Genomic DNA, 27,636 nt, shown 5'->3' on the forward strand with positions numbered 1-27,636 from the left:
GAAGATTAAGAGATTGATAGTGCGACCTGAAATCCATGTGACTTTTCAGGAGGGAATGCATTAACATATATTCCCTCTGATGAGGAGGAATTCTTTGGGAGTTTATTACAAGGAAATACATAAGTTTCATGACGTATTTCTGCTAGCAGGATTTTTATCACAAATTTATATTTCAAAATGGGAAACAACCTAACATCCAATGAAGAAATTGGGTAAATAGATTCTGAGGCAGCCCTCTGTTCTGCTGCATGTGACCATAAAAACAACAGTTGTACATATGGGTGTGGAAAACGAAGGAGTGTTAGCTGCTTAGCCCCAGCACTGGAGTCAGAGAGGTGGGTTTCAATTTTGACTGAGGCAGAGGTAGTAGGGCAGAGTGTGAAGTCAGGGTTTTGATGTCAGGCCCTGAGGGCTGTACCCATAGCTCCTCTTGGGCAGAGCTTAACTTCTCAGTCTTCAAGTCTCAAGTGGGAATAACAATAGTACCTGCCAATAGAACTGTTTTTATTTTATTATTTTATTTTTTATTGATTATGCCATTACATTTGTTGTATTCCCCCCTCTGTTACCCTCCACCCTGCATACCCCTCCCCCACCATTCCCCCCCTATTAGTTCAAGAACACGTGTCTCAAGTTCTTTAGATTCTGTATTTCCCCTACTATTCTTACCCTCCCCTATCTATTTTCTATCTACTGTCTATGCTACTTATTTTCTGTACCTTCTCCCCCCTTCTCCTTCTCCCACTCTCCTGTTGCTAATCCTCCACATGATCTTCATTTCTATGGTTCACTCCTGATCTAGCTGTCCTCTTAGTTTGCTTTTGTTTTAGGTGCGGTTGTTGATAACTGTGAGTTTGCTGTCCTTTCACTGTTCATCTTTTTTATCTTCTTTTTCTTAGGTAAGTCCCTTTAACAATTCATATAATAAGGGCTTGGTGATGATGAACTCCTTGAATTTGGTCTTATCTGAGAAGCACTTTATCTGTCCTTCCATTCTAAATGAAAACTTTGCTGGGTAGAGCAATCTCGGTTGTAGGTCTTTGGTTTTCATGACTTGGAATACCTCTTTCCAGCCCCTTCTTGCCTGTAAGGTCTCTTTTGAGAAATCAGCTGACAGTCTGATGGGAACTCCTTTGTAGGTGACTGTCCCCTTAGCTCTTGCTGCTTCTAGGATTCTCTCCTTCATTTTAATCTTGGCTAATGTAATGATGATGTGCCTCGGTGTGTTCCTTCTTGGGTCCAACTTCTTTGGGACTCCCTGAGCTTCCTGGATTTCCTGGAAGTCTATTTCCTTTGCCAGAATGGGGAAGTTCTCTTTTATTAGTTGTTCAAATAAGGTTTCCACTCGTGACTGTTCCTCTTCCCCTTCTGGCACATTGGTACGTTTAAAGATGTCCTGGAGGTTCCTAAGCCTCTCCTCATTTTTTTTTTGAATTTTTGTTTCTTCATTCTTTTCTGTTTGGTCATTTTTTCCTTCCTTCTGGTCTACTCCCTTGATTTGAGTCCCAGTTTCCTGTCCATTACTATTGGTTTCCTGTGCATCACCATTCATTTAAATTAGTTTAGCCTTCATATGTTCCTCTAATTTGTGACTAAAATCAACCAGTTCTGTGAGGATCCTGATCACCAGTGTTTTGAACTGTGCATCTGAAAGTTCGGCTATTTCTTCCTCACTTAGATTTATTGGCTCTGGGGCTCTGAGTTGTTCTTGAGCCAAGATTTTTTCTGTTTGTGCCTGTTACATGTGAGGAGCGGAGCCTTAGTTGTTTACCAGGGTGGGGCCACTCAGGTCGCTGGTTTGTGCTGCTGTATGTGGGGGCCGGGTCAGAGAGGGAGCAATGGCGGTCCTCTCCGCTCACCCAGTCCGTCCCACCACTTGCCCCCGCCTGTTTATCTGAGCGGAATTGTGCAAGACCGCCGCCCTGTGCCGTGAGTTCTCAATGCTCTTCACTGGTTTATCTGCACGCAAATGCTCAACCAACCACAGCCAGCCAGTCACGCCTCTTCCCTGTGTCCGCCCGTAGGTAGCCTGCACCTGGGATCCATGCCTTCGGCTGCTTGCTCACCACCTGGGTGGGGGATCTTTTTGGCCAACCTGCTCTGCTGCTGGCTTCACCCCTCTTACCAGTTTAGCTGAGCATTTCGTTGTTTTCAGACTCTGTATTGTCAATTTTCTGTGTGGTTTGGTTGCATTTATTGTTGTTAAAACTTTGTTGTTTTTAGATTTGGTTGTGCGAGGAAGCAAAGTGTTTCCACCTACGCGTCCATCTTGTCAGAAGTCCTGTTTTTATTGTAAATGACACAATATGCTTATGTACTTAGAACAGTGTTGGGCACATAAGAAGAGCTCAGTAAATGTGAACCATTATACCTCCATCACTGTCACTGTCACTGTCACTGTTCAAGACATTTTTAGACTTGGGTTTAACCAGCCTTGTGCTCTCTACCAGTCACTTGCTGAGTGATTAGGACCATGTCAGTTTCTCTCTAGGCTTGATTGTTTTGTTTTACTTTTTCTTTTTTGTAGATCTGTGAAATCAGAATAATAATGAAACCTATTGCATAGGGTTGCTTTGGGATAAACGTTAAAAACCTTGCAAAGTGCTCAGACCTTAACACATGCTCACTGTGTGATGCCTGTTGTTATGTGATTGTTTTATAAGGTGAAAATTCTAGGTTACAGAATTCAGTATGATGCAACTTGAAAAAAGGGTGTGTTTGTGTGTGCACAGACTAAAGATCTGAAAGGAAACCATAAATATCTGTGGGTGGAGGAATTAACTTAATGTCCTCTTTGCTTATCTGCATAGTATACATTTTCCATAGTGAATAATCTGTTTCTTTGTTTGTTTCGGAAGTGGAAGCATGTTTTGATTGGTGAAGCTCTAAGTGGTCTGGAGTAGAGTTGCCCAGACTGAGGAGTGGGGAGAAGGAAAGATCGGAGTGATGGGAAGAAGCATGTAATAAGAAGATTGTGAATGAAAATTGGTTAAGAACTGGCAGACTGTTCATCTGCTCATTTCTAGAGCCAGGGAACTGCTTCATAATATGTTCAGCATCTCATATTAATAGCTATTGTATATTCCTGTAATCTTCATTCAGTATTGAATCCAAGTTTTCTTTCTTTTCAGAGTTTTCTTCTTTCTGGTTAATTGCTAATTAGTGCCCTATGGGAGTGTTATGATATGAGTGCCCATGTGGTGTCAGTTAGGTGAATTTTGCCAAATTACTGGAAACATGATTTTTCAAAAAGATGATTTCCATCCATGGTTCCTCTTAGACAGACTCCCATCCAAAAATCAAAGCCAAGGGCAACTTCAAAATAAAGAAATAATGATAGTCAGATATTCATTTTTAATAAACAAACATTTGTAATGGTTTGCCCTACTCGAATTGGCTTATAACCATTTAAGAACCACAAATAACATTTTAAAAAATTCTTTCTTTCAGGAAGAAGCTTGATTATCTAAAGAGCTTGATTTATATCTAGGCTATTTTTAAATTATTAGCCATGGGATCTTGGCCAAATTACTTAGCTTCTTATTTTCCTCATTGTAAAAGAGTGATAATTATAGCCTGCCATATAGGGTTGTTGAGAAAAAAAGTGAATGAATAAATGAATACAAAACATTTAACACATTTTCTGGTCCACAGAAGGCTTTCAATAAATATTAGTAATTGCTAATTATATGTGTGAAGTTGGAAAGGCATAGAGAACTTTGACCAGATTCCAATTTCCAAGCTTTGTGTTGCGAAAAGTCAAGAAGTGCCAATTTGGAGGAGAATTAAGTTATATAGATCCTGTATTTGAAATTACTGGGGAGAGAAAATAAAGGTGGCCTTCCTTTCCTCCTCTCACCATGGAAACTAGACCTAGCAAACCCAGAGGCACATTTTCTAGTTTGGCTCCAAGAAAATCATCCTCAATATGGAAGCCCAGGAAACCTGTGGAATTAAACTCATCAGACCAGCAGGCTTGGATGGTCCTTTATATAATTTGAGTACTGTGGGTTTAAGGCAGAAAGTAGGCTGAATTATATATATCTATTATTTTAGAAGTGACAAAAGAGATTTATTCCACCACTGATCACTGGAAGCTGGAAATTTTGCAGCTGTTCAAATATCATATAAAATAAAGTTCATTTTCTTCCATAGATTTCTTTCTCTTAGGAAGCAAAGTGGCCCTGCAGGTGGAGATTCTCTTTTCTTTTCTCTATTCACTTGCATGAAGAAAAGGATGAAATGTTAAAAGACAGTGGCATTGTCCTTGTCCTGGGGTCCAAGTACAGATAGCTTGCTTGTGCATTACTCTGACCACATCTAGCCAGTACAATTCACTGCACCCCAACTTAATTTAACATCCCACCAGTTTAAACAGAGACACCATCTGCTTTCACCACCACAACTGATTAGGGTTGAAGCATGTCAGTTTTATTCCTTCCTCACCCATTCCAAACTATGCAGTGCCTAGACTTCCTTATTTGCTGAGCATGGGCTCCCTTGGTAGAGGCTCAATCTGTTGCCTAATAGATTGAATCCCTTTTGCTTATTGAAACATTTACTTGAGATACTCTTAAACTCAGTCTTGTGAATTTTAAAACTAATCTCATGTCTGATTCAAGACTCCCCGACACCACCAGGCTGGATTCAGCCACTTTGGTGTGGACGAGCACTCTGGCTGTTGCATACCTCCTTTTTTCCTTTTCTGAGCAAGTACCATTTGTTTTAGAATATGGACAAAGTTCAGAGGCACAGGGATCCGAACACAAATGGCCCTCACTGCCCCCAGGGTAACCTCTTTAGCTGCCTCTGATAGCTAACAGAGCTCAGGGGCTGCAGTAGAGGTTCTCAACTCTAAGTGCTTGTCAAAAGGGCTTTCACACCACTTAATGCTTGGGTGTCACCTCCAGAGATTGACATAGTTGGGCTCTCTTGGGACTGTTCATACTTCCAGTAAGCCAAGCTGACAGGAGCTTCCCTTCCTTGCAGGCTGTACCCTGTAGGCCCTGGAGGGGCCCCTGTGAAGCTGATTAACCCCATCCACTAGCTAATCCTCCTGCACACAACCCCCACCATACACATACACTCTCATACACTGCTGCCTGTCTCTGTCTCCTATTGCAGTGATTCCCAGAAAGACTGGATGCCAAACTCATCAATATGCCATGGCCAGCTCAGCTCTGTGAGTACAGGGACCAGTCAGAAAGTTCAGTGACTAAACAGTCATCAAACAGGAGTGAAACACCAGGAACCTTATCTCACACTCGGGCACCGACTTTACAGATAACTCTCTTGAAATCTGACTCATCTGCCTAAGGAACAGCGGGGAGAGAGGAAGCTGCCCCTCTTCCTGAATACTGTATGCCCCCAAAGGGCAACAGACCTTCCTTTATATATTTCTGGGGTGAACAGGGGTTAGGGCTATTTATGTTGCAATGGTACCTGCAGAGAGATGGCTGCTTCCAACAACAGAATGCAGAATATGATTAACTTGTGGCTGTTAGCACAATTAAATGGGAAATCTAAGTGACAATTTTGGCACTATTCCCTACCCTTTAGACACCCTCTGTGTAAATTTTAAATCTTCAGGCAAAATCCATTTCCTTATCTCTATAAAAGGAGTGAAAACTAAAATTATAACTGTAAGGCACTCTGTAAACTTTACAACCTCTGCATATAATGCAGTAGTATGCAAATACTGGTTATAATAACACTTCTCACTTATTAGCATCCTACTTATTTCTGTGTCTGTCTTCTCTGTTTGATTCTACTTTTAAACTCCTCTTGCTGGAGAGGAAGGTCCATGGGGGGGAGACCTTGTCTGTGTTGCTCACTGCAGGTTCACCAGCACCTGACTTAATGTCAAGCACCCAGAGGCAATTAGCAGAAATTTATTGAATTAATATTCTTTGTTGGGGAATGGGGGTGCTGTCCTAAATGAGTCTATAAAATAGGGTTTCCAAAATGTAATCAATGGCCTTCATGAATCAACATTAGATGGCGTCCTCCATAAACGGAGAATCCTGAGGGTCACCTGAGATGCATAAAATCAGAAGCTCCCAGGTAAAGTCAGAGGGGGGCTTGCCCTTTCTAGTTCTAAGTCCCTATAGATGACTGGACCCAGCATAAATGGTGTCTATGGCAATGAAAGACAAAAGCCTTCTTCTTAGTCAAGACAGCCACCCTAAAGCCCGTACCCATGTAAGGCTTGGTGCCGGCCAGGGTGGTGATCCGCGCCTCCCTGGGCAGCACAGCAGCAATGTTGAAGTCTGTGATGTGCACGTGTCCTGGCAGGAGAGAAGAACCACAGGGAACATTAAGTCCAGTCAACCCACTAGCACAGCCATGCTTCTATACCAAGCTCAGTCTGTAAATTCTTCTCCGCTCTGGGTACTAACAGTAAACGCTCAATTATTCTGTCCTCAAGACCACCATATCCTGCCCTGGTAGCTCAGGACAGGTAGCTCAGTTGGTTGGAGGATCATCCTGGTGTGCCAGGGTTTCAGGTTTGATCCCTGGTCAAGGCACATACAAGAACCAACCAATGAATGTGTAAATAGGTGGCACAACAAATGCCTGTCTCCCTCCCTCCTCCTCTCCCCCCTTTTTCTGCTCTCTCTATCTCTAAAAATCAATGCAGAAAAAAGTAAAAATATACAATATGTTCTTCAGCCAGCTAATCCTCCAGCATTCGGAACATAACATGCAAAGATTAGTGTCTGATTAAAAGTCTGTAGTTAAACCTCAGGAAGTGTTAACTGTGGGAGTTAAGAGCTCCTGCTTTTTAATTCTACTCAGGCAATTTTTGTTCACATTTCAAGTCATAACCTGTGAGTATGAACAGGGACCCAAGAGCTATTCAAAATATCAAGTTGCCAATGGTTGTTAATGGATTTTTTTAAAGAAACAAACACTGTTACTATAAAGCAGACATTAAAGTGGATATAGCAGGTCTTTGAATAGTGTTGTTCAAGGTTGTTTTGTTATAATGTTGATGGGAATAATCAGATCCCAGAAGCCACTGTTTGTGTGGAATTTGCATGTTCTCTCCCTGTATGTGCATGTGAGGCGAACTGGTATGTGTACATTGTCCCAGTGTGTGTGTATGTGTGTGGCCCTGTGATGGAGGGGAGTCCTGTCCAGGGTTGGTTACCACCTTTGCCAGAACTGCCAGGACAAGCTCTGGCAACGCAGAACCCTGAGGTGGAATAAGTGGGCTGGAAAATCACTCTGTCACTTATTTTTATTCATCTTTCTTAAATGTATGTATAGCTCACACTTACTCCAATGTTTAATATTAGAAGTGTTTTAGGACTTTATTTAGAAGTTTGGTGATGTTTTTGTGACCAGAAACATGCCATAGGAACTTCACTTTTGTTTATCTCTACTAGCCTATGGTCAAGGTTGGTTTTGTTATAGTATGCCATTTTGCTTAGAAGCCAGTTTTCAAGAACTCATTGAGGACATTGAGCACTTACAAAAAATCTATTTCTTTTTACCAGGAAAGAGTACTTGTTTTATCCTTGTTTTTCTGAAATAACATCAGTAGATTTGTCTGTTAAGTTGGTTGTTCCCTAATGATTCCTGACAAAATAACTCACCAAGGAAAGCTGGGGTAAAATCAAGTTTTGCTTATAAAGAGAGTATATAACATGCTCTAGACTGGGAGCCAGGAGACCTGAGTCCTACCCTGAACTCTGTCCCTAACACAATGCAGGCTTTACTCCCATTTCTGTGTTGAACCTAAGCTCCCCTCCATACAAGAAAGGACTGGGTGGACCATGTGATGCCTCAGGCCTCACTCAGCTCTCACACTCAGGGCATTCCAGTGTGGGTCTCATCACTTAGCTGCAGCGGGGAGCACATGCCTGCACAGTGTGTTAGGGCAGCCACATTGAAGCATAAAGGAAGGAAGGCGCTGCTCCAGGAGCTCAGGCAGACATGCTCACTGTGGTAGCTGCTGGCACAAGAGTCACGTGCTTTCGGAGGATGCTGGAGTGTTGGTATTTCCTTGCTTCTGTGGTTGAGAGGAGCTATGGTTGTAATTGGAGGTGGTGTCATTTGATTGTTCCCTGAAGAGACTTTAGTACCATCTCTACTGGCATCCAGCCTGCAGCTAAAGATAAATCACACTGCCTTTACTGCCAGGGTTAGTTTTGTGGCCAAAGTGTTTGTGTTTGACTGTATGAAAATATAAGTCAGTGGTTTTAATACAGTCAAAGGTTTTCTTGCTTGAATGGTACCTATGAGTGATTTCCATAACTTATCCTATTATAGCACAGGTGGTCTCAGTTTTTTCTTTCTCTCTTTTCCTCCATGAGTCTTGCTCAAAGCACTGGGTCACTGGTTCACAAGGTTCAGGATGAATTGGGTGAGCCAGGAGATGCTGCACGTAAGAGCCTGTTCTCTGAGGTCAGACTATTTGGCCTCAGGTCCAGGTTCTATTGCTGATAGGCTGTGCCACCTTAAAAATGTAGCTTATCTCTCTGCAAAGCTGGGAGAAGGATAAAACTCTTCTCATTAGATTTTGGGAATATCAAAGAAAACAATGATTGTGGAAGACAGCTCAGCCTTTGGCAGGAAGTAAGGGTTCAATTGTTGCTATTTGTCATGATCAGAAACTCCAGGGTTACTGAAGGTACAGTATGTGTGTGTGTGTGTGTGTGTGTGTGTGTGTGTGTGTGTTTGAACATGATGCCCACTTGGTTTTAGGCACATTTTGGGGCTCTGCAAGGGAAGAACAGTTATGACAGAAAGTGTAGGCCTTTTTCATACCTCCAGACCAAGTTTTTGCCTTTCTCTGCTCCCTGTAACTAGGAATGATATTAGGAAACCTAAATTATAGATGTTACCATAATTGTCATTTTGATAGATATAGCAGGCAGACAGTGCTGTTCCTCTGGATACAGCATTTATTTTCTGAATAATTTAGAAAAGACACAAGAATTTTAGACACTATGGAATTGATAGAATTGGGTGGGCTACTTAAATGGGTAGGATATGAAAATATGCATCAGAACAACTGGTATTGTGCCACCCAAGATCTAATGCCTTCTTGGGCTCTGAGCTAGTGAGGCATTTCAGGAGCAGAGTAGCAGGTGTGCTCTACATTAAAAAGCAATTTTTAAGTCAAATTCTGATGTACAAAGAAAGTTTATTCACACCATGGAAAGGTTATCCATTTTATGAAAGGATTTGGTTCTTTTAAGTTTTAATCTTCTCTGGTGAACGTGAACCTGTGTGAATCAGGAGGCATGAGACAAAGTTTCTGCCTGTTGCCGAATGGTGCTAAATGAAACGTGAACAATGCGGTATCATACACAGCGCACTTAGCAGAATGGGTATAGGAGGCAGATCAGTAGCAGCCAATTACCCTTCACTGTTGCTAGGCATCCCCAGGTAAGAGGTGCGTGTGATGGCCCATCAGGGGTAAAATAGTGTAAATGTTCAGAGAGAGGACAAACAGGGGTTTCAAATAGAGAACACGAACAATCACACCTGAAGACCCAAAGGCAGGCAGAGCAACTCTATATAATGAGCCCACGGTAGAGGTTACTGGGAATTTATTCAGTGAAAAGTGGTTAATTATGGTCCATGAGTGATGCCTGAAAGGCTTAGTTTTTCAGAATATGAATAAACAAAAAGTAAATAACCTCAAAAATTGCTTTCCCCAGAAAGGGACCTCAAGACAATGTTTAGAGAAGAGCTCTCAATCTTTTTGTTCGTTTGTTTGCTTTTATTCCATCCACATATCCAATCCTTCCCAAGGTAATGTTTCTCTTACTGAGTGATTCTCAACTTGAGTGCAGTATGGGAACATACTTCAGAAAAGCCCCATATTAATCCATTCTCCAGACCAAAACACTTGAGAGAGAAAAGGGGTCATTGTATTTAGTACACCAGACAACAGGTATACTTGGGACTGTTCCCCAGGCTGACTGGCATGGCTATTCACAGTCCCTAAGCAACTGAGCTCCAGCCCTGCCAAAAACAAAATGCCCTGAAAAGTGGATTTAAAAGCAGAATGGACCATGCACAGTGTAGTTACCTGAGAATTAGGGTTCAAGAAAACTGTTTAAATACAAGAGCTAACAGACACATGGAATCTTTGGAATCTAAATGAGTATCCAGCATTCACTATCTAACACAGAGGCATAGCAACAGAAACCAAGATGAAGTAGTCTAACTTTCCTTCTCTAGGGAAGAAGGCCCCTACTAACTCATAAAATCATACTAATATCTAATTTTTATTGAGTGATCTCCTTCTGGCAAATATTGCAACCAAGCACTTTATAAATAGTATATCAGTTCATTTTTACAATGAGTTCTAAGAAATAAATATTCTTCTGATCCCTGGAGAAACTAAGGTAGTAGGGAAAGTTTAGGCAACTTGTTGATACTCTCAGAGCTAATGAGTGGGTGAATTGTGTTTTTTTTTTAATTTTATAAAATTTAATGGGGTAACATTGGTTAATAAAATTATATAGGTTTCAAGTGTACAGTGCTGTAATACATCATCCATGTATTGTGTGTTTACCATCCAAAGTCAAGTCTTCCATCACCATTTTTCCCCCTTTATCCTTTTTACCTCCCCCTCCCAGCTTTCCCTCTAGTAATCACCATAACATTGTCTGTGTCTATGAGTTTTTGTGTATTTTTTGGTCTGTGGTTTTTTCATTTGTTGCTTTTAGTTTTATATACCAGATATGAGTGAAATCAAATGGTTCTAGACTTTTTCCATCTGACTTATTTTGCTTAGCATGATATTCTCTAGATCAATCCATAATGGCACAAATGACATTATTTCACCTTTTTTATGGCTGAGTGGTATTCAATTGTATACACGTATCACATGCTCTTTGGTTTTGAGCTCAGGCAATCTGGCTCCAGAATCCAAGCTCTTAACTATAATACTACACAGTTAATCTTTCACAAGGGCAGTCTCTAAGAATGGTCAAACTTGCAGATAAACTTATTCCTGGACCATTCTCCTAATCTACAACCATCCAGTGGGCAAGACCATAAGGAGGTAAAAGAAGGTGCACGAGAGAGGTCAGAGATAGTAAATGGAAGAACTGGCCATTCTGTCCTCATTGTAAAATCAGGATAAAAACATGTTTGAGATCTAAGATTAAAACACTGGTTTCTGAAATGGAAGGTAAATCTTGAACAGGTTTTGGTTGGCAGGACCTACATGTTTCCATTCAGGGCCTCAATGAATGGTAGAGCAATATATGGTAAACAATGGCAACCGGGCCAGGGGCAGCAGAAGACCAGCCAGGGTTCTGCTTGACGTGCCAGCCACATACCTTCGTGAGACTGTGGTGGGCAAATGGAGCACCTTTTTCTGAGTTGTGCACAGGTGGCCTCTGTAGGCTAGGGGAGGCCCAATACACAACGGTGGAGCTCTATAGAGTTTATATGCACCAGGGTGAGAGAGGATCCTGCTTTCTCTTTAAGGCAGAGCAGACTGGTGTGTTAAGGAAAGTCACCTTCATGCTAAGTCCCACCAGTGCCCACATTTCTGAAATTCAGAGAATCTGTGCCCAAATGTCAGAAGCAGTAAAGGGAAAAAAGAAAGAAGGCATTGAAAGAGAGTGAGAAAAAACATTTTTAGACAGTCTGTAAATAAATAACGACCCTGAGCTTTTAAATTTGAGGTCAAAGTGTTTCTTAGCCCTCTGAGCACAGGTGGAATCTGGTAAATCACATTTAAAATGCAACTGAGTAAATAAATCATATGCAATGGGTGGTCCTTGGAGTTTCAGTCCCACTTGCAAATCGCTTCTGTTGAAGTCAAATGAGTAAGGAGCTTTGCAGATTTACAACTCACCTAGCAGCTTTGTGAGAAGAATGAGGATCTTATTGCCACTGTAACATTTCTAACTTGCAGGGTGTGTGTGCTACAGGTCTACTCTGGCAGACCAATAAATCCAAGTGTACGTTCAAAGAAATGTTAAGAGATTAGACACATTTAATCATTGTAGCAAAAACCTGTTCTGTGGGATATCTTTAATCAGTGTTTCTTGAACTGCAGGCATTCATTGTTTCTCTGCATGGTTCTTCCCATATTCCCTTATTGTGATCCTATCTGAGTTCACATATATTGTCAACTACTTTATACTTTTCTTTACACTGATCTGTTTAATCCTCACCCAAGGATATTTATTGATTTTAGAGGGAAAGGAGGGAAGAAAGAAAAACATTGAACAGTTTCTTCCTGAATGCGCCCCAACCAGGGATTGAACCCTCAACCTAGGTATGTGCCTTGACAGGGAATCGAACCCACAAACTTTTGGTGTATGGGATGATGCTGCAACCAACTGAGCTACCCAGCCAGGGCATAAATTGGCTGATTTTTTAAAAGATCTTTGAACAGAGATCTTTGAACAGAGAACTTGCTATCTCCTCTGCAAATGTAAACCCAACTTACCCTTCTAAGAAAGAAAGTGTAAAAGGAGATGCAATGCCAACAAAACAGTGTCCCTAATATCTAGGGAGACACCACTGCCTGCCAAATGCTCCAAGATTGAGGCCTGTTCTGTCTTTATGAAAAAAAGGAGATGACAGTTATAAATATATTAAGGCAAAGCAGCACCAAAAAGCTGAGATGGTTTTCCTGAAGAAATCAGTAGGGATGGAACGACATTTGAAAGAGAACAACTTTCTCATTACGTAAATTCAATGTTATGTTTAAGGGTGTGCTGGTGTTCTACGCCCCTGCTGTAAATACTGACATCTCCCCCAACTGCCCCTCCCACTTATAAAATGAATTCTGTACATATAACACAAGTCACTCAAGCAAGACACCTTCTCTTTGTGTAATGCTTCTTCACTGGGGATCATTTTTGTCCCATATGCAAGTCCTGCGGGTTACAAACAAATCATTTACTCACCATGTTCATCAAGCAAAATGTTGTCAGGCTTCATATCCCTAGGGGTATAAAAAGAGAAAATTGCCCATGATAAAACAAACAAACAGCCAAAGTAGAAAATGCTCAAGAATGCTAAGTAGAGTTAAACCATGTACTGGCCCTTCATCGCTCAAAATTTTATTCAGTTTTCACAGTGAATCTAAGAGATGATTACCATGAATACCCCGATTTCCAGATCAGAAAACTGAGGCTTAAAGGAGTTCAGTGACAGCCCAAGGTCAGGGGTGGTAGATGGAAGAACTGGGCTCCAAACCTGAGTCTCTCTCATTCAAAAGCTCAAACTCTTAATCTCTATAACATATAATATCTAAGCATATAAACATTGCTCCACAGGTCACATGGGGCATGTCAATCGCCATAAAGTGGGAGTACTAATTATCATTGTTTTCATCTGTGTAAATCTGGAATGAAAGTAAAGACTACAAAAACAGGTTTATAACATGATTTTATTTTAAACGTACATAGATTAGAGTCCTTTTTAGGATGATGTTATAATTTTCTAGTTGCTTCATACACATTCCTGGGATGGTTAATTAAGATTTGAACCAGTCGTCTATGCTTTGTGGAGATCCTTAAATTTATACATGGGGAGAAAAGCATAGTTTCATGATAAATACTTAGATATAAGGCCTATAGAGTTTTCAAAATTCTCCTGAAGCAAATATTGTAAGCAGGGCTCCTCAATCAGAGAACAGCATTGCCATTCTAACAGCCCTCATCCTCCACCCTCAGGTTTTCCTGCCCTTCCCTAATGTGCAGTTAAAGCCCTTCAACCTAAATTCACAAAAGCCATTAAGAAAGAAATTCTGAAATAGGTTTTGGGAACACACATTCAGCCTCATCAAGTGGCTTTTATGTTGCTTGAATAAGATGACCTTGGTCTTTGACAGACAGAGATTGTCAGGGTCCTCTGTTCATGAAAATATTAATGAATAGCAAGCCCTGACCTACAAAGAGAACCAAATTCATGCCACCCCCAACATGCAGGCTCATGAACTTTGAATATCTTCTCATTTGGTTTGTTAGAGACTTAAAATTAATTCTGGATTCCTAAGTGGTCCTCTGTAGCTGTGGCATTTTTATTCTCTGGCGCAGGGGACAATTTGCTAACAATGTAGAGTATGGGGAAGGGTTTTAACTGCATAGTTCTATGGCCTCTCTCTCTTTCTCTCTCTCTCAATATTGAAGATTCTACACCAAACCCCTTGAAGGATCCTGTTATTTTAGGTATTATCAAGTTCAAACTCACTCATATGGAATAAAGGCCCTTTTATAATATGGCTCCTGTCCTCCAGCCACATGGAGCCACACGGAGTCCCCAAGATGCTCCCTGCATCTGCCCACTTTCTTCTGTTCCGTCAACAGAATCAGAGGCCCCCTCACCACTACACTCAGACAATGCAGATTCATCCCTCACCCCATAGCTCAGATGCTGCTTCCTGCAGGAAGCTCTCCTGATTTTCTCATTCTGAGTCAATGACCTCTTCTATGTGCTCTGCGGAGCATGCTTTTCCCACCATAACATTTATCATTTGTATTTACTTTTTTTTCCACAACTGGATTATGAACTCCTTGATGTCAGGGGTGGTTTCTAGATCACAGTCATACTCCATCACATAAGCCCAGAGAGGCTGATGGGCAGTAAATGCATGACTCAGGGGTACTATGTAAGGCCTAGTGCACTCAAGGTTGGTCTTAACAGTAACTATCAGAACACTCTGGGGCACCACCAAACACTCTACAGTTGAAAGCTTGAGGATCCTACCGCCTCTTTCAGACCTGCACACAGTGAGCATCCATTAGCCTTTGCCAGGTGAGAAGGAGGCCCAAGCAGCCCTGCCAGGAAGAAAGAGACCTGGGTCACTCTAGCCAGGTCAGCACACAGAGTCTGTGGCCTGAGTGTATGACAGCTTGCTGGAGAAAATGGATAGCTCTGTGTTTGACACCTTATAAGCTTCTATAAATCTCTCAGCATCACTTTTACTATTTATTAAAGCTACATATCATTCTACTTACTCCTTCCCCCAGAAACTAATGATAATGCTTAAAGAAGAACACAGAGATCAGAGAACTAACAATTGGTTTAATGTGGCACCTTGAACGTCAATCTCATATTCACTTATTCATAAAATATTTATTTATTTTTGTAAGTCACTATCCTAGGGCTTAAGAAATATAGAGACAACTGAGATATAGTTCCTTCAGGGATGGAAAGAATACAAAAGATTCATAAGGAACCATGCCAAAAAGGCTTGAAGTGGTGAAAATGTATTTTTACTACTAAATTCAGAGGAAGAAAATGAGGAAAATCTAAGAAAGTTATAAAAGAAAAAGTGGACTTTTAACATAAAAATAAAGTATATAAGCATAGATTCTAAGTATATAGCTTTTCCAAAATGTTGATGAGGTAACTTCCAAGTCACTGCAGGGTGAACCGCAGAATGATAGCATCGTTTATTCATTTACCAGGAGAGAGAACATGAAAATAAGCCCAGTGTACTACATAAAAATTCCTGCTAGAGCAAACTGAGATTTTTGTAGTTGTGAAATTTAGTACCACTTTCTTACCTTTTCAAATAAATCCTAAATATGAATAACTGTTGCTAAAATGTTTCTCCCTATAAGGCAATTTGTAATATGGATTCATTTAAAGTGATCTATAATATGATTTGACTCAGTGGTTATTGAACCTGGATATGTTAAGAATCACCAGGCAGGCTTTAAAAATCGCAGACTCTGTGACCTGCCTCGCTCAGTCCTGTGATAATTAGACTATCTGTCCAAACACAGCCTCTTCTAAGAACGTCTTATGCACAGTCAGGTTCAGAAATACCATCCAAGCATGGTTTAAATCCAAAAATATTAATCTGATTTTCAAATATGGACAAATTCTTTACATTCTGGACAAATTCTTTGGTCAAAATATACATGGAGGTATACAGCTCATGAGTTCCCTCTCATTGTTATTTATCATTTTCAGTGATGACAATGTCTGTGCAGACATTCCATCTAATATCTTAACCTCTCACTTCCCCAGTTTTCCTCCAATAATCTTTTCACCTCTCCTACCCAGCTGTTCCTTCATCCTCATTTCCTTCATCATACCTTTGTCATTACCCCAGCCTACCAGCTGACTAGCATGACTCTCTATCCAATACAATTCCCAAACTGTCATGTCTAACATACTGAGATCATCAGGTTCTCAGACAAAGAACATCTTTTCTGTGGTGTTCAATGCTATAGGTCCCAGGATCCTCAAAGTGTCCAGAACAAAGGAAGCACTTAAGTAAACATTTGTCATAAAAATGAGTGAATCTGGTTCCTTGGTTCTCACACTTCTGGAATAATAAGCCAAGTGTTCTTTTTCCCTAAAGATAAGAAAAAAACAAAAAACCAAAGAACAACATCCCCTGGCCCCCAAAAACATAAACCACTCTATGTATACCAGATGCACTGTATTTAGTATTGACCAACTAAAATATCAATCACTTTAGTAAGTGGATGAATGTATGTCAGAGTAGGAGTGATAAAGAAGTGATTTCTGCAGTCTGAGCCCACAATTTCAGAGGACAGGCTATCAAATTTGGGGGAGGGAGCAGTAACATACAATTCTAGGCTCACACTCGTTGTAGAAACAGAGAAGGCCGTGTCCTGTTGAGTCAGCAGATTCCCACACTGGGAACCAGAAACAGTGTGGAAATGCAATGCTCCTGCAGCTCAGTCCAAAGCGGAACTGATACGCCCCTGGTCTCACTTGAATGACTTTCCAGCATATTAGCAGCACTTAATAGGCTAATTACATCCCTTCGCTGGGCCTGCCTTGGGATCAAGTCACTAGCCCAGCAATCTGATATGGGGTGTTGTGAGAACAGGGAACAGGAAAATCAGTGTATCCAAACCCAAACCCACTCCATTGGTGTCCCATGGCTTTCTGACAGGGCCATAGTTCGGGTTTAACTCTGTGTCATGTATTGTTCTCCTAGGATGGGTCCTCTGCAAGTTCTTGAGAGGAGAAAAGATATCATACATGTAATTCTATAGTATATTGTTTAGGGTGTCACATAAAGGCCATTGGTCACATAAACAGGTCTATGGTAAGAAAAGAGTTGGGTGGGGTGGGAGATTGTGAGTGGGAAATTGTAAGCAAACCCACATGGTTTGGTATAGGAGGTAGAGGTATAAACTGCCAGGATTGGATTATTACCTTCTGGGTCTCCTCTTCCACCTCTTTCTTACCAAGTGGATGCTTCTTTATTGTTTTAATTGGTTCAAATTGGTCTGCAACTCATTTAATTTTCTTTTTCATAGTTTCTGTTGCATATTTGAAACTCATGTAGATTTTGCACCCTACTCTATAATATATGCATGTCTTTTAGCATAAAACTCCCCAATCCCTGGCTGTGGAGTAGATCTGTTGCCCTAGGAAAGTGAAGCACACACATCCAGCAGAACAGCAGCACAGAAACTGTGGTTTGAGAAGCAGGATTCCAGACCATGACCTGTAACCTGAGATTGCTAACCTTCCTGCAGTCTCTGAATGTGATAGGGGACTCAAGACTTGGAAAATTTTAGCTTAGGGTAAAAAACTACATCTAGCAACTAACAAGTGTTAAAGCTTTTGTTTCAAAAACTACAGATAAAGCCCATCTTGGCTCCTGGGAAAAACAGAGGACTTCCTGGGGGACTGGCTAGAGATTACCACCTGGGGACAAATTGGAGGCATCTGGGCCTTTCAGAAGATGACCACCCCCCTCCTTTGGGAAAGCTAACTGGAAGACAGGAGTGTTGCAGCTTCTGAAGCTCAAAGCCCTCACTGCACATTGTTTGTCCTCCCCCACCTCCCTTATAAAAGATCCAGCCAGGAAAGAGAGGGGAAGATGGTTTGTGAGGGTATAAATCCACCATCTTTTCAGATCACTGGCCATCTGAATAACACGCCCATAAAAGATTCAATCACTGTCATTGCTTATTGGGTTTGGTAGTGACAGGCAGCTGGAACCCTGGTGTCATTTCCGGTTACAGAAGCAGAATATTTAGAGGACAAGGCTTCCTGCCTTACAGTGTAGGAATGATACAGGGTGCAGCCAGAGGGGGGGCCAAAAAAGATTTGGAATGGTGTCCAGAATTCAAAGTGTATAGGAATATTGGAGAGACATATAAGATGTCCTCACCCCTTCCCCCCACAGGTGTGAGTTGGGGGAACGGACACATGGAGCAAGAAGAGGCAGGGCTGTTTTGTACACCCACAGCCTTGCAGCTAATCCATGGCATCGTCATTTAACATATCTATAGCCTTTGGCGGGTCACTTGGATATGTTAAATGGCTGTGGCCAGGCTTGGAGCTAGGGGGATGAAGTCACTTCCCCAAGATGTAACTGGGGGCAGGTCCCCCAAGTTACAGCGCCTGCATGGGAGCTTGGAGAAGATTGGCTCTAGGACATGGGATGATTACGGCCCAGACTAATGGTGGCAGCCCAGTAAACTTGTTAATACAGAAATACTGGCAGGTGTAACTGATGTTGGGAGGAGTCGGAAATAGGGGTACAGAGGAAGATGGGTGCAAGGATTTAAAAGCCAGAGACAGCAGCCATTGGGGGAGATAGCCATGCAGTTTCAGCAGAGTGAGGACCCCCTCTTGGTGAGGTGAAAGAGGGAGCCACGTGGTTTTGGCAGGGTGTGGACCCCCTCTTTCCCAGGTGAAAGGGAAAAACCACACAGCTTTGCCAGAGTGGAGGTCCCTGCAGCCAGGCGAAGAAGAAAGGCACATGCTTTTGGTGGAGTGCGGTCTCCTGCAGCTTTGATAAAAGAGGCCCACGTGGCTTGTGGGTGCCCCCTTTGGCTGCAGGGCCTGGAAAGCAGGAGAGACTTTGACTAGAACTTGGTAGAAAGAACTCTTGCCAGTGGACCGTGAGAAGGTGCCACATGATTGGATTAACGAGAGATCCTGCCTACATGGTGATACAGCTGATGGTGCCAGCAGCCTGAAACACAGACGTGTGTTCTTTTCCTGATTTACGGTACCCGGAGTTGGGACAGTGGGAAAAGGGAGTGCTGTGTGGGTGTAGGTGTACAACCTAAAGGACTTTGATATTTTAGTGGAGGCATTAAACCTAAATAGCATTAAATAAACATTTTGTTTCCTTTCCACAAATCTCTGGCATTGAGAGATGTCTTTCCAATTGGCGGCGGGCAGAAGAGCCCAGTAGATATTAGTATTTTGTCCTTGGGAGGGGCCCCTGTTGTATAGCAGTTTTGGGCATCCCTAGGTGGGCCAAATATTGTATTGCCCCTCTCTCGGACCTCTTGTTCGGTAACAGGAATAGTCGATGTCCACTCATTCCCATTGTTTCCTTTCACCTGGACTCACACAGATCGAATCCCCAGTCACAGGTATGCATTCTGTCACTAGGCAGGCAAGGACACAGAGCACTGGGGACCTGAATATCACTAAGCTGCAAAGACCAGCCAGAATGCAGGTCTCCTGGGTCTCTCCCTCCACTCAACAAGGTTTTAAAAAATGAACCAGTCAGAGGAAGGCAAAGGGTCTACAAGGTAAGGGGAACCAAAAAGGAACAAGATCAGTGTGAATGTTTGTGGTAACAAACAGTGTCATAAGGGGGGTTGCTTTTTAAAATTAAACAAAGGAGAGGGCCATTCAGTTCAAGGTGAAAAGTAATTTGCTCCATTTCAACTCCAGGACTGATAATATCTTCTCTAGCAGTGGGAAAAAAAATAAACTTGTCACTTGAAAATGAAACAAATGAACTCTCCTACGCACCAAGAGAATTTTTAAAAAACTGAACATCTGAGTCTTTCCAGAGCCATGAACCCCCTGGTGCCTGGAAGGTATTAGGCACTGTGCTTGGCCAAAAAACTCCACAGAATGGAACCAACTGGTGCATACAACTAAGATGTGTTGCTTTAATATCTTACAAGGAGTAAAAAGTTATAACAAAGTGCCAACCCTGATCTATCATGTTCCAGAAACCATGAAAATAATTTTGATTCATTCATAGAAGATGGCTATTATTGTGTTGGCTGTTGTAATTTTTTAAAAATTTGACAGTCTAAGGAGAAAGAGGTGAGTGCCCCTGACTAAATAGTCAGGTACTGCATGTTTTAAAAATTTCTGTGACACACCAGTTGAAAATTGCTGTTCTAGAAAGATCTGGTGACTTTCTAAGTCACGTATGTAGCTCCTGACTGGTGGCCCCAGCACTTGAGAACAGGCTGTGTGAATGCAGACCCCAGCTCTGAGCCAGAGAAGGAGGCACAGTGATGGGACTACAGGTGGATAAGTATGTGGCCATAAAGTCTAAAGCAAACAGACAAAGAGGAACAGAAGTAGTGGTACGGGGTGCAGCCAAGGGGGCAGGGGGGCAAAAAAGGATTTGGAATAGTATCCAGAACTCAAGGTGTATAGGAATATTGGAGAGACATATAAGATGTCCTCACCCCTTCCCCCACAGATCTGAGTTGGGGGAAGGGACACATGGAGCAAGAACATGCAGAGCTGTTTTGTACAGCCACAGCCTTGAGGCTAATCCATGGTATGGTCATTTAACATATCTATAGCCTTTGGCAGGTCACTTGGATATGTTAAGTGGCTGTGGCCAGGCTTGGAGCCAGGGGGATGAAGTCACTCCCCCCCAAGATGTAACTGGGGGGCAGGCCCCCCGAGTTACAGTGCCTGCATGGGAGCTTGGAGAAGATTGGATTCATGACACGGGGCCATACCTGCCCAGACTCATGATAGCAGCCCAGTAAACTTGTAATAATACAGAAATACTGGCAGGTGTAACTGATCATGGAAGGAGTCGGAAATAGGGGTACAGAGGAAGATTGGTGCAGGGATTTAAACCCAGACATGGCCGCCATTGGGGGAGAGTCACACAATTTCAGCAGAGTGAGGACCTCCTCTTGGCAAGGTGAAAGGGGAGAGCCACATGGCTTTGCCAGAGTGGGGACCCCTGCAGCCAGGTGAAGAAGAAAGCCACACGCTTTTGGTGGGGTGCAGACCCCTGCAGCTTTGGCAGAAGAGGGCCACACGGCTTTGGGGTGCCCCCTCTGGCCACGTGGCCTGTAAAGCAGAAGAGACTTTACCTAGAAAAATGGATACAAAGAACTCTTGCCAGTGGATTGTGAGAAGGTGCTGAGTGACTTTGGATTAATTGGAGATCTTGCCTGGATGGCGACAGTTGACAGTACCAGTGGCCTGGAAAAATGGACTGATGTGTGCTCTTTCCCTGATTTCCCAAGTTAGAACAGGGGGAGAAAGGAGTGTAGGTAGATATCCTAAAGGAATTTAATATTTTAATGAAGACATTAAGTCTGAATAGCATTAAATAAACATTTCAGTTCCTTTTCGCAAATCTCTGGCATTGAGAGATGTCTTTCCAATTGGCTGGGGACAATTGGGCCCAGTGGGGGGTCCAGACGGTATTAGTATATCATCCTCTAGAGTCTGGGCCGGTTGTTCTGTAACTTTTTTTGGCATCCCTGGGTGGGCCAAATATTGCCCCCCTTGAACCTCTGTTCAGTAACAGTGGGAGACCTTAGGTCAAGGGCAATAACGCTGTTGAAAAAAATAGAAGCTGAGCATGGGGCAAAGCGATTAAAACCAGCATAAGTTTTCTCAGCAGATGCTGTGGCCAAAGAGGGCTTGGAGGGGAATGTGTATCTATCTATCTGTTCTTTTTTTTTTTTTTTTGAGAGAGAGAGGGAGAGATAAAGAAAGAGAGAGAGACATTGATTTGTTGGCCCATTTATTGATGCTTTCATTGGTTGATCCTTGTACGATGCTCTAACCAACTGAGGTAGCCATCCAGGGCCAGGAATGTGCTACTATAAATTGCTTAAATGAGCAAAATTACAGCATGAGGACGACAGCCATAGTTGGCATTGGTATTCATTAGTGCGCTGGTTAAAAATGGGTCTTGTTACAAGTGACAGAAACCCTGATTCCCATTGGCGTAAGCAGAGAGTATGCAAATGCACAAGCAGCCTCTGCCAGCTGTCAGCTAGGAGCTGTTGTGTTGCAAAGATCTGGGCTTTGCTGACCACCGGCACTGGACAAGGTCACTTTGTGATTGTGACTGAGAGGACAAAACAACCATGTGATCATGGAATCATGTCTAAGCACAAAAGCAAGAGCATTGTACAAAGTATAAAACTGACCGTACACCCCAACCTCCTACCCTCAACCTGACCAACAGGAACGATGCTGAGTCTTTTCGCAGTCATGAACCAGTGACTGCACTGGCCTGTTCCATTCCTCCTGCCTCCCAGATAAAAACTATTAAGATGCTCAGTTATAGAATCGCCCCTCTCTGCCAGCACCCAACATGAGGAAAATTATGATGCCACAAACCTTCCCCAAATCACCTAACAGAGTCCCAGTCCTATCAAAGCCCTACCTAACATGCTCTTCTGAGATGCCCCACTGTTTGTCATGTATGCAGTCTCTCTTTGGGAACAAACACCAGCAAACTCAACTTTTCTGGATGACATGTATATTATTGGTGGTCTCTGCCAGGTAGACAGCAACAAGCAGTGCTTTTCCCATGAACAGTCTGTGGGAGAACGAGGCAGTCCAGGTCCATGCAGTGGTTCCAACTACCATCAAAGACCCAGACCCATTCTGTCTTTTCAGCCAGCTTGACAAGTTGGCTTGTTGCCTCATGGCCTCAGAGTGGTTGCTCCAGCTCCAGACATCACATAGGACTTTAGGGCAGGAAGAAGCTGAAGCAAGCAGCACCAGTTGGGTTTATAATCTTTTATCCAGGAAGCAAACATTTCTCCAAAAGCCCTTACAGTAGAGTCCCCCATAGGTCCCACTGGCCACACTGGCTCACACCCCACATTAAAGGAGGCCTTGATGGGGGCAAGGAGACAGGACTTCACCAAGATGAAGCCAATCATCCCCCAACCTGGGACTGGCCACCTTGCTGCCAAATTGGGGTTCGGTTACCAAGAAAGAAGGCAAGGTCAATTTCAGCATCTATAGCTTGACAGTCAGAGAGCATAAGTAAAGAACAGAGATGCCAGCACCAGATGACAAGACATTGAACTCCGTCCTGGCTATATTTGACCTTGGCTAGTTAGGAGGGGGTTGATTTTATTGGTGCTTACCTCACAGGGTTGCTGTGAGAATTAAGTGTGGGTCACTTGTAAAGTACTTAGAACAGTAACGAGTATACACTAACACATCAGTGCCTGATAGTTCTTACTAGTAAGAGTAAACTATATATATAATACACTACATTTTAAGTATTGTGGGCATTATAGTATATATATATAGATATAGATATAGATATAGATAGAGATATAGATATAGATATAGATATAGATATAGATATAGATATAGATATAGATATATAGATAGATAGTCAGGGGTGATGTTCATTTGACAGCCAGGACACCACAGCCATCGGCAAATTAGAATGAACAATGGTATGTCCCTGAGGGACCCCTTCTGGGCCAGGAGGTAACACTTTAGCTACTGCACCAAGGGAGGTAGGGATGAGATGGGAGAGAAGAAGACAGGGGATGAGGGAGGCAGGAAAGGGACTGGGGAAGCAGTTGGGCTCAGGCAGCAGCTCTTTATTAACCAATGCAATGAAATACAAGTATTTCAGTATTTTTGCAACTGGTATGGACATACCAGCACATGGAGCAAAAATGAGCCTTACATATGCTATACTGTATTATACTATGTAGTGTGTGTGTATGCCTCTATGTGCATATACACATACCATATACATTTACATATACATATATAATGAACCTTAGGTTATATGAATATGTTAGTACATAAAATAATGTTGGTAATAGTCTCAACCACAAATGGTCCTTCCTATCTAACCCCAGGAGTTACTAGACTTATTTGGGAAGCATTAGGTCCTAGATGTTAAGTATGAAGGCTTTCAAGTCAGATGACCCAGGTTCAAATCTCAGCTCAGCACTTATTAGTTCTGTGATCTTGAGCAAGTTGCAACCTTGTATAATGTGCATTGAGGTTGCCCTCTGAACATAACATGCTTCATTCCCTTAATAATCATTCCAATTTGCATTTAGGTCTCTAACATTCTCTCTCTCTCTCTCTCTCTCTCTCTCTCACACACACACACACACACAGCCACACGCACACGCACACACACACACACCCCAGTCCATGTGCTTTGGGGAAGCCTACTCCACACCTGACTTTAGCAGAAGGTTCTTCGACTTAGGCCTAAGCTACAAAAAGTTGTCCCATCCCAAAGTCCTAGTTATTGGTTCAGCAATGAGCCAAAGACCCAAATTAAGCCACTGATTAAGAAAAAGAATTATGCTGTGGGTTTCTGAGAAAGAAGTTTCTTTGTTGTCCTGGGCAAAGCTTCCAGAAAAAAAGTGTATCTTGCATATCGATAAGTGATCAATACTACATTCATTGCAGCATTATTATAATAGCCAAAAGGGAAGCAAACTATGTGCCCATCAATAGACAACTGGCTGCAGGAGATGTAGTGCATATATACAGTGGACTACAACTCAGTCACAAAAAAGGAGGAAATATCACCATTTGCAACAGCACGGATGCACAAGTGGGTATTATGCTAAATGAAATAAATCAGACAAAGAAAGACAAACACCATGTATTTTCACTTACATATGGACACTTAAAAGAATAAACAAAACAGAAACAAACTTATGAGAACATTTTCATTGTTAGAGATGGTAGAAGGATCAAGATGTGTAAATTGGTGGGTACAAAATAGTCAAGGGAATGCAAAGTAAAGCAAGGGAAATGTAGTTAATAATATTGCAATAACTATATATGATGCCAGCTGGATAATAGACTTATTGGGGGGAATACTTTGTAAAGCATTCAAAAGTCTAACCACTATACTATACACTTGAAACTAATGTAATATTGAATGTCAACTGTCATTGAAAAAAATATGGTAAATGACTAAACCTGAAAGGATAACATTTAAGCTTTGTACTAAGATGTGTGCTAGGAAAAGTGATGTTTAATTTGAACCAAGTCACAGGTTGCATATTAATGAAACCCTTAACCTTATAGAAATTGTCAAAAGCTCAGCGCAGTCTAATTAAATGTTAACCTAGAAACAAGCAGTTCTTTGCATTTTTCATCTGGGTTTTTACAAATGGATGGCCTTGTGTGAAAAGCACAGTTCCAAATGGCCTGATGCATAATACGAAGAAGGCAGAGTCTCCTGTTTTCACAATATGTAATTCATGCTCATTCATTATTTGGTAGCTTGGGAGCAGGTGCTGAATAGAGCATATCAACCTAATAACCTCATTACCACAGAGCCGTTTTGTTTTTGAGGCTCATTTGCCCTTCTGCTAAGGGAGTTAGGAACAGGAAACATGTGCAAGGGCTTGAGAGCTACTGAGGAGAAGATTTATAAAACCAAAGAGAAGGGGCATTTTCTTAAACACTCCACAGAAGAGAGTAGCCTAAAACCAAAATCTACCACCCCACTGCAATACACAGAGAACATTATCAATATACTGCAAGGAAGAAAGCCATCACCAAGTGACACATGCATAATATAGTTAATCAGATAATCTAGAACTATTTTGGACTTTTAATTCTCTCCTACTGGATTTATAGCTTTGATCATTTGGAAAAGATATAAATTCCCTTCTAGATATTTGAAAGCAAAACAAAATACCTTGGACCAAAGAAAATTTTTTAAGCAACAAATTGCTGAAATACCTTACCAAATCTGAAATACAAAATTAAGCAAAGGCAGTTTCTGGACAACATAAAATAGGTTACTATAAACTAAAGCTAATGAACTGGACTACCATGATGTTACAAACAATTCTAAGAAGTTTTGTTACCTGGTCTCACAACTCATAATATATTAGAAGACAGAGCTGATCTGAGTAGCACCCTCTAAAGAAGCAAAGACTAGAATTGTAGCAGCTAATAAAACTATTAAAACATACTGTATTAGTTTGCTATGGCTCCTATAACAAGGTACCACAAACTGAGTGGCTTTAAAACTGAACCAGAAATATGTTGTCTCATGGTTCTAGAGGCTAGAAATTCAAAATCAGGGTGTCAGCAGGACTCTGCCACACCTCCCCCCTGCCTCCATCCCCGGAATCTATAGCAGAGGATCCTTCCTTGCTTCTTCCTATCTTCTGTTAGTTTTCTCGCAATCTGTGGCTTTTCTCTCAACCCTCCATTTTCACATAGAGTTTTTCCTGTGTCTCTACACATCACTTCCACCCTGAAGATGTCTATCTCTGCGTGTGAGTTCCCTGCTTTGATAAGGATACCAGTTACCTTGGACTAGGGCTCACCCCAATTAACTAACTTCACTTGATAACCTCTATGAAGATTCTATTTCCTAATAAGGCCACATTCTGAGATACTAGGGATTAGAACTTCAACATATCTTTTTTGGGGGGGAACACAATATCACCCACAACACTAACCAACTGAAAATATATATCTAAACTAATATCTGTTGCTATTGGGTAAATAGCACTAAAGAGTTTATCTGACCTTGAGGATGTCTATTATTTCATAAGAGTAAAACTAAAGGAGCCTAATATGAAGAGCGGGGTTTTTGTTTTTTTAAAAATATATTTTATTGATTATGCTATTACATTTGTTCCATTTCCCTGCTTCACTCCCCTCCACCCTGCATACCTTGTCCTGCCCACATTCCCCCCTTTAGTTTATGTCCATGGGTCATACATATAAGTTCTTTGGCTTCTACATTTCCTATACTATTCTTACCCTCCCCTTTCTATTTTCTACCTACCATCTATGCTACTTATTCTCTGTACCTTTTCTCCCACTCTCCCCTATGATAACCCTCCATGTGATGTCCATTTCTGTGGTTCTGTCCCTGTTCTAGTTGTTTGTTTAGTTTGCTTTTGTTTTTGTTTTAGGTGTGGTTGTTAATAACTGTGAGTTTGATGTCATTTTACTGTTCATATTTTTCATCTTCTTTTCTTATATAAGTCCCTTTAACATTTCATATAATAAGGGCTTAGTAATGATGAACTTGAATTTGACCTTATCTCAGAAGCACTTTATCTGTCCTTCCATTCTAAATGAAAGTTTTGCTGGATAGAGCAATCTTGGATTTAGGTCCTTGCCTTTCATGACTTGGAATACTTCTTTCCATCCCCTTCTTGCCTGTAAAGGTCTCTTTTGAAAAATCAGCTGACAGTCTGATGGGAACTCTTTTGTAGGTGACAGTCCCCTTATCTCTTGCTGCTTCTAGGATTTTCTCCTTCATTTTAATCTTGGGTACTATAATTATGATGTGCCTTGGTGTGTTCCTTCTTGGGTCCAACTTCTTTGGGACTCTCTAAGCTTCCTGGATTTCCTGGAAGTCTATTTCCTTTGGCAGAATGGGGAAGTTCTCCTTTATTATTTGTTCAAATAACTTTTCTACTTGTTGCTCTTCTTCTTCTCCTTCTGGTACCCCTATAATTTGGATATTGGGACGTTTAAAGATGTCCTGTAGGTTCCTAAGACTCTCCTCATTGTTTTGAATTCTTGTTTCTTCATTCTTTTCTGATTGAATATTTCTTTCTTCCTTCTGGTCCACACGGTTGATCTGAGTCCCAGTTTCCTTCCCATCACTATTGGTTCCCTGTACATTTTCCTTTATTTCACTTAGCATAGCCTTCATTTTTTCATCTAATTTGCAACGAAATT

General features: G+C 41.7%; 1 protein-coding gene across 3 annotated transcripts in view; it reads right to left on the reverse strand.

Annotated features, from left to right (window-relative positions):
• The window catches only part of STK32A (serine/threonine kinase 32A), a 110,021-nt gene that overhangs the window by 22,928 nt on the left and 59,457 nt on the right, over positions 1 to 27,636 (reverse strand). For all 3 annotated transcript variants that reach the window (XM_053665857.1, XM_037161954.2, XM_053665856.1), the window contains exons 6-7: positions 12,897 to 12,934; positions 6,198 to 6,287 (exon numbers count right to left, since the gene is read on the reverse strand). In XM_053665857.1, the coding sequence (XP_053521832.1) occupies positions 6,198 to 6,287; positions 12,897 to 12,934 (128 nt within the window). The remainder of the gene's footprint in view (positions 1 to 6,197; positions 6,288 to 12,896; positions 12,935 to 27,636) is intronic.

Source organism: Artibeus jamaicensis, unplaced genomic scaffold (genome assembly GCF_021234435.1).
Source record: "Artibeus jamaicensis isolate MK-2021 breed Jamaican fruit bat unplaced genomic scaffold, CSHL_Jam_final contig_432, whole genome shotgun sequence".
NCBI classification, from domain to species: Eukaryota; Metazoa; Chordata; class Mammalia; order Chiroptera; family Phyllostomidae; genus Artibeus; species Artibeus jamaicensis.